We start from the raw sequence: 11,254 nt of genomic DNA on the forward strand, positions 1-11,254 counted from the left end.
TATTGGTAGATTGGAATCCATACACTTTACAAAAAAAAACTACTAATAACATGTATGCCTACCCACTTATGAGATAAATTCCTGAAATTATAAAAAATTAAGATTTGATTTAGGTCTTCAAGCCAATATTTTTTCCGTTAATTCTCTCAAAGAAGGCTCCAACCGGTCAAATGGTTTGACTAAGCATTCTTTTATATTTACATGCTTATAAAATGTAGAAATAGTAGGCTTGTTTTTTTTTTTTAAACGACATTCTAATCTACTCATAATTCTAAATTACACGAATGCCTGAGATGAAACTCAAGGCTCTCGAAAAATCCCTATTAATCTACTCCCACAAATGTGAGAAGTAGGACTCGAATTCAGGTGGATCCCCCTAAGGTCAAAGACCTTACCAATGGGCCATAGGGGTGGAGCTAGTAGGGGGACTGGGGGGTGCGTAGCCCCCGCCAACCATTCATATTTTCCATTGCAAGGCTAGCTCATAGCCAACTAATAGGTTTTTTGAAGCAAACCACTCTCAATCTATAAATGTATGATTTTTAGCCATGATAGTTCTAAGTAAAATCTCTACATTTTGTCCATAAAAGTAAACCATCGCAATAAAATTTTATTTTATTAACATTTTATTAAATGATTATGTCTTTCACATTATATTGTATACAACGATCGAGAAAAAAAGTATGGTTGAGTCCCCCTCAACGTAAAATCCTGGCTCCGCCTTTAGGCCACCAATAAACTATTGACTCATGTCTTTACAAACCGAAAGTTTTTTCTATCTTATATAAAATTTGGAAACATTCTCGCCTTGAGTAGATACTTCAAAGGAATTTAACCTTAGACAATAAACAACTTTGCATTATTTGTCATAGTGTGTATCGAACTTCAATTATGTGCATGGTATATAATGAAAATTCAGATCTTGATTATTATAAGTAACCGGTCAATCAAAAACTTGCAAACTGACAATGTAGCAATGGACGTGGATTATTGACACATACACCCGAATGCATACAATAATCAGAATTTGAAAGTTTACTACATACATACATATGATTCAAGTTTGATATATACTATGACAAATCACATAAAATTATTTACATACTGAGGTGATAAACCCTGCTATTAAAAATACATTTGGTATCAAAATATGATTAAAGAAAAATAAAAGCACATTCGCCATTAACTATTTTAAAACCTTAAATTTGCCACCCAAGTAACACTGAAGAAAAGAATTTGTCACTCATTTTTTCTTAAAATTATATATTTTAAATTTTACATATTGTCAATAAACATTAATAATTGTTAGTTTGGGTATAAAATGAGGGAGGTGATTTTCTTACTTATGATTTTATTTGCTTTTTTTTTTTTAACATTTGTGTCACAGGACGACTAGCCGTTACATTCATTCGGGCAGGCAGTCACTAGCGATCGATCCACGAAGTCAGGGACCACAGGGGAGGGAAAACCCACCAATTTAACCATTCAGAAGGTTCGACATTAAATTGGGACCACAGGGGAGGGAAAACCCACCAATTTAACCATTACAGAAGGTTCGACATTAAATTGGAAGTAAAACCTCGCCGACTTGAACCCTGGTATCCCAGGATCCAAACATCACTGCATGAGCATGCCACTGGTGTTTTAACCCATTGACATTTTATTTGCTATACTACTAATCAATTTTACCGTTAGCATTTATTAATACTTATTGCCTTTAATGATAGATGATAGATTTTGCAACCCTTTTAATTGTTTAGTTTTTTTTTAGCGGGTTCGGGTCTGGTTTTTAAATAAAACCCGTATACCTGACCCATATACCTGAAACCTGCCCCGAACCCGGATACCCGGCCTATATATTATTTCACGTAAAAGTTATATATAATATGCATACATCTAAAGCATATTTCTATTAGCTCTACAAAGTCCAATTTATTCGAATCACTTGTTTGTCCACCACTTTCAGTGTGAATAAGTGGCTATAGTTAATATAATTCAGTAGTTCAGTGATTATATAAAATCTGTGCAGTTCATAAATATGGCCAACTAATAATATATTTTTCTACATATTTGTTTCTTTTCTAGCTATCAGAATTCACAAATTCATAACATACATCATACTTTTGGAGTTGTAAAATGTAAGTTTAGTCATGATGTTACGAATAATCCGGATTTCAAAAAATTAATACTTCTAACGGGTCCCCGGTTATCCGCTGGGAAACCCGTTACCCGACAGTTAGTAAGTAAATGGGGACCTGTCGGATCTGGGACGGTGATTTTTAATCGGGTATGGGTCCGGGATTAGCTAAACCCGACTCATACCCGGCCCGTTGCCATCCCTATATACACTATACAATATATATTTTTGATTCGGTTCGGTTTTCATATGAAACCAAAATCGAACCATAACTTTCGGTTTTTAAAAACCAAAGCCATTGATTTTTTTGATTTTTTCAATTTGGAATTTATGGTTTTCATTTGGGTTTTAGTCGCCCTACCGCACATTAAAAAAACCAGGGCCATAAAAAATAATTTTCTATCACCAAACAACTTAACATTGTGTTCTTGAGTTTGAACATAGAAGAAAAGAAAAGAAAAGAAAAAAAGATAAGTGATTAGAAATGAAAAGACACCACTTCTTTCCTTCCAAATCACCCAAAAAATGGGGTAATTGATTTTAAAATAGGCCAAAGTACTTTTTTCGTCCCTGTGGTTTTCGAATAAGCACTTTATATCATCGCCGTTAATTTTTGGCTAAAATCGTCCCTGTGGTTTGCATTTCGTCCTTGGATCCGTTAACCCCCTCACGTGCAAGGCACGTGAGGGGCATATATGTCTTTTTACCCATTTGTTCATTTGGTTAAGTGCAAAATTTGTCCTTATGGTTTGTCGTTTTTGCATTTTTCATCCTTGAATTTAACAAACTTCAAAACAAAAATTTAATTAAAAATCAAAACAAACTCAAATTAAAAACCTATATATACACCTACATATGAGGATCTAATTTAATATCGGCTGGTACAACTAATTTAATTTATTTTTTTTTTTTTTAAAATGTTATAAAACTTACTATAATATAACGAAAATAGTCAAAATATAATTAGAATTTACTCAAAAAAAAAAAAAAACCAAATAGGTTCTTTATAACAAATTACAAGAAAGTTCACAAATTATAAAAAATAACATTAAAGTATTGTAAAAATAATTTTTTAAAAAATTCAAAAAATAAAAAATGTGAATACCGGAAGTACCGGAATGGCAATACCGAAAATATCAGAAATAGTTGTAGCGGGGTACCTTCCGATATCGGTATTACGGGTATACTACCGGTATTTAAAATATTATATGTACGTGTTTGCATTTGAAATTGATTGAGCATATCCTCAAATGTATATAGGTTTTTGTTTTGTTTGGATTAAATTGGTACGGTAATTTTTGTTTGTTGTTTTTTTTTTTTGAAATTTTTTCCTGGAATTGTTAATGGCGAGGACGAAAAATGCAAAAACGGTAAACCACAGGGACGTTTTTTGCAAACTCTATGAAAAGACGAAAATGCCCCTCACGTGACTTGCGTGTGAGGGGGTTCACGACAAAGTTATAACGGCAGAGACGAAATGCAAACCACATGGACGATTTTAACCAAAAGTTAACGGCGAGGATAAAAAATGCTTATTCGAAAAATCACAGGGACAAAAAAAGTACTTTAAAATAAATTTATTTAAATCTTCTATCCTTTTCATTTCATTTCACTTCAATTCCTTCCTTTAAAAAAAACTTAAAAATCCCAAAAACTTATAACATCCTTTTAAGTTCTTTTCTTTTCCTTTCACAAAATAAACTCAATAACATAGTGTAACTAACGATTAACCATTTTAAGAAGTGCCACTGTGTCTGTTCTTTTACTCGGAGGAATCCCGGATTTTAAGGTTTTTCATTCGGATCCAACTGATCCTGACCCGGATTGTCAGTTCATGGGTCGGATCACAGTTGCATTGGTTGTCAGTTCATGGGTCATACCCATTTCCATTTTTGTCAATCATATTGTTCCTCAACCTTACATGGTACTTAAAAAATATATATAATTTTTACTTTCATTTACCCAATTTTATATATTCTTATAATAAAGTTGATTAATTGATGTTTAAATTAATTTAATGGAGTTTAAATACTTATTTGGTGTAGGATGAGATATTTCATGTTCCTCAAGTCCAGGAGTATTGTAAAGGCAATTTTAGAAGCTGGGATCCTATGATAACAACTCCCCCTGGACTGTAAGGATTTATCGTTGTTTGTTTGGATTTTTTTTTTTTTAATGTTATGTATGTGTTTTGGTTTTAGTAATGTATGTATAGGTTGAAATAGGATCCATTTGCTTGTAACCTCTTTGTACTACTATCATAGTTGCAATTAGTAAGATTTCCAAGGGGACCTTGTGGCTGGAAGGGCTCAACTAAGTTAATATACATTTTTGAATCATAGCTAAGTTTTGCGGCTGTAACAATAACTTTTGTTTTTAAGGTTACTTCAATAGTCATTGATCCTTCTTGTAGTTGTGTTTAAGAAAGCTGTTTATTTCATGTATCAGTTTAAGGTTTTGAAATTTATCAATATATAATATGCATAAACATTTAGCATTTGTTTTGAGAAGGCTACACATAGAACTTGTTGATTTCAAAGTAAAGAATGTTGCTGAGTGCTGACAGTCTGACAGAAATATATGTACAATTTTTTTTTCAGGTATTTCTTTTCACTTGCCTATGTTGCTTCTTTGTTTCCCACCGTGCAATTTATACAACCTACCTCATATCTTGTTAATGCCTGCTCAACAGCCATTCTTCGCTCTACCAATGGCTTTCTGGCTGTAATCTGCAGCATCTTGGTTTATGATATAACTAAAAAATTGAAGCCTTCACTTGATGACCGAAAAGCAACACTCTATGCTATTGTTCTAGCCCTATACCCCCTCCACTGGTTCTTCACTTTTCTTTACTATACAGATGTTGCATCACTTACAGTAGTTCTTGCTATGTATCTTATGTGTCTCAAGAAGAACTACCTGGCCAGTGCTTTGGTAACTATTGGCTTTATTTCAGAATTTTAGTTTTGTGGCTGTCATTTTTTCTATGAAGTAGTTATTTTTTGACTTTGTGTATGCAGTCATACTTTGAGGGTCATGTGAGAGTATTCTTAGCCCTTTTGTAATATGTAGAGGTGGCGAAATCGGCTGGTCATGTAGCCTGGGGTAACTGGTCTGAATAGGTACTATTTTGATATGGGTTTTAAGGGCCGGCTGGATTGATCCAAAACACTTTCTGTCAATAGTGTTACCTTTCACTATAACGAATAGTTAATGCATCAATTGTTATTTAATTATATTATATTTTTTTAATAATCTAATCATTACCATTAGACAAAAATGTAACCAGTGTCTAGTACTCTACACATTCATAAGTGAATGGTTTGAAAATGCCATCTCTAGCTTGATTAGTTTAGATCTTTACATTGTTTCCCGCCTTCCTGCATACAGTCCAGGTTTGTGCTGTGGTAGTGAGAATCATGATATGCTGACCATTTTATGTAATGCTTGCATCAATCATAGTTATTTACCTTGTGGAGAGACTTATGATTTAGGAGATATTTGGATGCTTTTTTAATGTTGTTATCAGATTATAGTGTTTGGAACTTTGGGTAACCTACTTCTGCTTATGGTTATCAGATTATTTAGGGATAAAATGGCCAGTTTTTAATAACAGTTTGATACTAGCTGCAACAGAACTGATTATGAATTTGCACGTTTGTAGTGTAACATTATTTATATATGCTGTTTTTTTATTGTTATTTTTTAGTAACCTCTCAAACAGTTTAGTTTTTTATAGACACTTCTTAAAACTCACTTCCTTTTTTTCCCCCCCAAAATCTATGCATGGCACTTTATAAGACGTGGGTCATTTTGGAAGCAATCACGCCACCCTTGGGTGATTATGACTGTCTACATACCCTCTCCCCCTCTAGTAGTATTGGGTATTCTTGTTGCTTCTCAAAAAGTTTGAATTTGCCATATCATCAACATCATTAGAATTGGTGATGTGATAACTATCCTGTAAAATATTCTAAAGATCATCTGCAATCTTTATAGGGGGCAATTTCAATGCATTCACCACAAAATGGGTAAATGTAGATGATAAGTTAGTCATAATGGCCTGCACAGGTATAAACTGAAAAGTATCTTTCTAAATATGAAATGAGTCAAATAGCTTAAAAGTTGCCCAAATATACTCAAGCGTTTGCAACATCCTAAATTGCTCAATAGAGTTGGTCTGCACTTTAGTATATATCTGACATAATTATTATATATGACATGTAAAATAATGTTTAAGAAAATGTTGGCAGGTCAACCAACGTGACCCATCCTGTTTTGATATGCCTTGAATCTGTAGCCAGTTTAACATGTTACTCAACTAGCCCAATTTGTGCTGATATTATTGGTCATAAGTGGTAGGCTAAAACAACGAACTACCTTTTGTGAATTTTTTTAATTTAGACTTGTATTTTTTGTATTTTTCGAGTGATAATTTGGGTCTTCAGTAAAATATCTTGATGTGTGTGTCTCCTAGTAACTAATCAAAACTAACTTTAATGCAGCTTGGAGGTGTTGCTGTCCTTGTACGACAAACAAATATTATTTGGATGTTGTTTGTTGCATGTAGTGGAGTTCTCGATCTTATTCAATCTAATCCAGAGCGTGAAGAGAGCTTGTTATCAGAGTCTAAAGATGACCGCTTTGCTTCTTCGAGTAGAGGTGCTATTATCAGCTCCAACTTGAAAAAGAGAAGATCGGGTAATGCTACTTATACTACTACTGGTTCTGTCAATGGATCAAGGCAATTCCGTCATCGTGACCGTTCATCTGGTTAGCTTCATCTTATTTGCCTTATTAGTTCACAAATTCGTCATGTCGTATCATATGAGTAGAGTGGCAGTTTTGTCCCATTTACCCTGTAACTTATTTGCGTTATTATAAGCTAGCAATTGTGTTATGTAGTATGCTTAATATTGAATTGAATATGACTACATCTGACAAATTGTCCCATTTATTTTTGAGTGGGTCAATTTGGGTTATGGTTTTCTCTCAAAGGGTAACTGGTTTAAATAAATAGAAAATTAATCTAAAAGGAAATGGGTCAGATGGGTCGAACAGGTTGAGAGTGGCCTAAAGAGTATCTTAATAGTAAACTGATTTTTAAATTATATATGTATTAGCGTTTATATGAATACATCAACCTTTTACTTTGAACAATTGTATCTGCTCAATCAACCCCCACACAAAAGATGACCGTTGCTGACCCGTTTGAACCCGCTATTACGTTTAACTGATCTTTGAACATATTTATATTTATATTATAATATATTTGAAGATTTGTTTGGTGAGATTTGGAGCATATCATCAGTGGCTTGGCATCTGAAATGGGAGCTCCTTGTCTCTTTTAGCCCCTTCTTTGCATTACTAGTGGCTTTTGCAGCATTTGTTGTTTGGAATGGCAGTATAGTTCTTGGTACAACTCAGTTCCTTTCTTTACAATATGTTTCTTTTCCATTCTTCACGTGTGTGATGTATTACTTTCACCTTAAAAAATATGGGTTTTCAGTTTTTGTTTGTACTCATAAAAACTAAATCCAGGTTAAACTAAATCTGTATCGAGTTTTTGCTTTAGTTTCAAGTACCATATTTGGTATTCTATTTCAGCTTGATTTTCAACTTGCATTGCACTGAACCTTAAAAAAGAATTTCATATGTATGTGTATATATTTTATCATGAAAACAGTAATTTATTTTGTGAAGTTATCAAGTGGTTTCTGTTCATCTTTTGGTTATTCGAAGCAAAATCATAAATTAAGTTACAAACATGATTTGGTGTTATGAATCGGGGTTTGACTTGGGTTTGGGATGAAGAGAATTTCAAACATTGAAACCGAACCAATGCAACCTTGTATATGTTTTGCAGGGGCTAAAGAAGCTCACACAGTTTCTCCACATTTTGCTCAGTTATTGTACTACAGTTTGGTCTCTTGTTGTTTTATGGCTCCTGTGCACTTCAGTACTAGTCAAGCTGCAAATTTGGCCAGATCATTCTGGCAGAATCGCCCCGTTAGCTTCTTATTATCGTTTCTTGCTATCGTAGTTGGGTTTCTTTCAGTGCACTACTTCAGGTTTGATCTTTCTTCTGGATTATATTTGAGTTCCATTTGTTATATCCTTTGATTACCTTATATTTTGAATGGTAAAGACGCACACATACAAACCCATCAGGCCATCACTCACCAATAATAACACACATATTGTCTCAGCTGAGACTTGAACCCACAACCTCTTGGTTATTTGGTAACCAAGGTACCACTAAGCTAAAGGCCTGTTGGTTTATCCAATGATTATCTTTTAACATTCTTGGAACATAGTATACTGAACATTTGAAGTCGTGATTTCATTTGATTTTCTCTAGTTCTAGGGAAGTTTGGATATGCGTAATGGAAATGATTACCAAAATTTTACCAATTTTTGTCAAGTCGCAGTAACTAGTTTCTTTGCTTCTACCTATGATTACCTGAAAGTAAGATTATTTTGATGGCCTCTTTTAACTGTTACCTTCTTAAAGCATTAGAATTCCCCTAACACGCACTACCATCAGAAGTGATTACTATAATTGCGATAGGAAACGCACATACTAGTGCTATATTATTCAGTATCACATAATCACTTCCAAATCACATGTCCAACTACCCCTTAAATTTCAAGATCCAGATTTAAGTTTTCCTTGGCTTTGTTGTTTACAGTCTAGTTCGGTTAAATAGAACATTGACTCCAATAGCATGTATATCGAAATGTAGCCTACTTCTGTAACTTCTACATATATTTTTTCATAATACGATTCTCCTATCATTTCAGCATTGCTCACCCCTATATACTTGCTGATAATCGTCACTATCCCTTTTATCTATGGAGAAAGATTATAAATGTTCATAGCTCAATGAGATACCTGCTGGTTCCATTATATGTGTACTCGTGGACTTCTATCTTTAATATTTTAGGTCAGTATGCCACTTCGTGCACTTTGTTACTTCCCCTTAAAAGTGACAATTTCAACCATTTTTTTTTAAAAATGGGTTGACCTGAGTGATGTTTTATCTCTCACGGGTCAAATAGGCCAAGTACAATATTGTATCTATAAATGAAACATGTCAGGTAAAATGGGTGTATTCATATACCTACAACCTCATTAATCACTTTATTAAAGAAGTTAGATTGTTGAATGTAAGTATATATTTTGTAAAAATGGAAAAATGATTGGGCTGTGCTCTTTGGGGAAAGGGTCAAAAAAAGATTATTCTGGTACCTATCAAAACATGCCGATCAAGTTGGATTTACCTCAAAAAACTATTTTTAGTACAGTTTCTGTCTAAATGATTACAAAAGTTACGTAGTCCAGTTTTTTTTTATTATAATGTACGAGTTTTTATGCATAAAAAAAAACTTGGGGTGACTTTCGACCTGTTTGACCCATTTCTTTTCAAGCTATTTTCATTACTTTACCCGTAAGATCTGAATGAGCACATCATAAGTGAACGGGTGAAACTTGTTGCCTCTAAGTTCTGTTTATTTGATTTACTACACAAGTTATATGTAAAAAAAAGGGATATGCACAAAAAGTTTTGGTCAGGCCAACCTGTTGACCCGTTAGTTCACCGTTTCGACCTGTTACAAAACCCACCTATTGTACCACCTTTACTTCCCCATATATTTATTTTTCACGGAAAGCCCATGGATTTTATTGTAGCAAAAGCTCAGAAGAAAGTGTGGGTCCTGGTTTATTTCCTAGCTTCAGCTGCCGTTCTTATCCCCACTCCACTCATAGAATTCAGATACTACACCATCCCATTCTTTATCTTAGTTCTTCATTGTCATATCAGTAACGATCGAATGTGGCTGCTTATGGGACTCCTATATACATCCATCAATATATTCACAATGATAATGTTCTTATATCGACCTTTTCGTTGGGATCATGAGCCTGGTATTCAGAGATTCATATGGTAAATGATTGTTATTCTTCTAGAAATGAGGCGCATTTGCAGTTTTGCTAATTTTACATCCGGTCTTGTAATTCCCACTTGTTATGTAACCCCAACATGGATTTGTAAATATTCTGTTCTTCCTTCTAATGATTTACAAGTATATTAGGATTTAGGACCTTTCAATATTGTAGTATCATTGTTTTGTAGTACCAGCTAGTTGTGGTTAGGTAACTTAAGAGATGGCAAAATGGACATGCTAGGCTGGTTACCTAACTTGTCAAAATGAGCTCCAAGTGGAATGAATCATCTTTTAGTATCTATTTAACGGTCAACTTGAGTTGAGTGGCAATCATTTTTTGTTAATGTCTTTATGGTTAATTTTACATGTACCACAATTATAAAGACAATGTTATTAGAGTTCGTTATAATTTTCCAATTAAATGGTTTAGTCTGTTATATGCATTTCTAAGCGAATTTGATATGTGGCCTAGTTAGGTAGTAATGAAAGAAGGAATAGCATAAACCATTGATATGGGATGGAAATTAGTTGTTTGGTTTTAAATTATGGAATAAAATGATTAACACCATCAAGAATCCAATTCAATCAATTTCTACATTTTCCATCCTTGAAGGGATTTTTTTTTTAAATAGCAAGTTAGTAGTTAGCATTTGAGACACTACAATTATATCCAGTTGGACAGTATGTGGAGTTTGTACCACACATGCGATATGAAACCACAATTTATGCGTTTAACAAATCATTAATGGCAATTTTTCTAGATTAATACATACTTGCCTAGAGTTCGATCAAAAGACTTTAGCTAGCCCATGAAGTTTTTGATAAATAGTCTTTGGCCAACCCAATGTTTCAATGCATACAATTCGATAAAAGCAAAAACTAAAGCTAAAAAAAGAAACTTTTTAAAAAATTTATAAAATGCTTTTTGCCTGGTTGATTGAAGATGTCAAAACTGTAACTTTTGATTCTACACATTGGCATGTTTTTTCGGAGATAATTCATATTCTTTTAGTTGATGTTTTGGTAACCTAAGTACTTTCAAAACATTTAAAGTTATTGGAGCTTATATCTCTATTATTATCGAAGGTGGAATGATGTAAGCATACATGTTGAATATTGATATTGATATGAAAATATAGAAAACCGTATGGAATCTACAATTGAGTG

The 11,254-nt window shown here is 33.5% G+C and overlaps 1 protein-coding gene across 2 annotated transcripts; it reads left to right on the plus strand.

The window, feature by feature from the left end:
• Positions 1-3,859: 3,859 nt before the first annotated feature.
• LOC122606228 (dol-P-Glc:Glc(2)Man(9)GlcNAc(2)-PP-Dol alpha-1,2-glucosyltransferase) lies at positions 3,860-10,388 on the plus strand. Of its 2 annotated transcripts, XM_043779191.1 has the most exons (8): positions 3,860-4,061; positions 4,183-4,271; positions 4,738-5,071; positions 6,643-6,910; positions 7,416-7,553; positions 8,004-8,208; positions 8,942-9,084; positions 9,831-10,388. In XM_043779191.1, exons 1-8 carry the CDS (start codon positions 3,972-3,974, stop codon positions 10,088-10,090), a joined length of 1,527 nt encoding a protein of 508 aa, XP_043635126.1. In that variant the 5' UTR covers positions 3,860-3,971; the 3' UTR covers positions 10,091-10,388. The 2 variants fall into 2 exon arrangements, with proteins under 2 accessions (XP_043635126.1, XP_043635127.1); XM_043779192.1 differs by lacking the exon at positions 8,942-9,084 and having other exon boundaries at positions 9,831-10,054.
• Positions 10,389-11,254: the final 866 nt, after the last annotated feature.

This window comes from Erigeron canadensis, chromosome 6, assembly GCF_010389155.1.
Source record: "Erigeron canadensis isolate Cc75 chromosome 6, C_canadensis_v1, whole genome shotgun sequence".
Lineage (NCBI taxonomy): Eukaryota > Viridiplantae > Streptophyta > Magnoliopsida > Asterales > Asteraceae > Erigeron > Erigeron canadensis.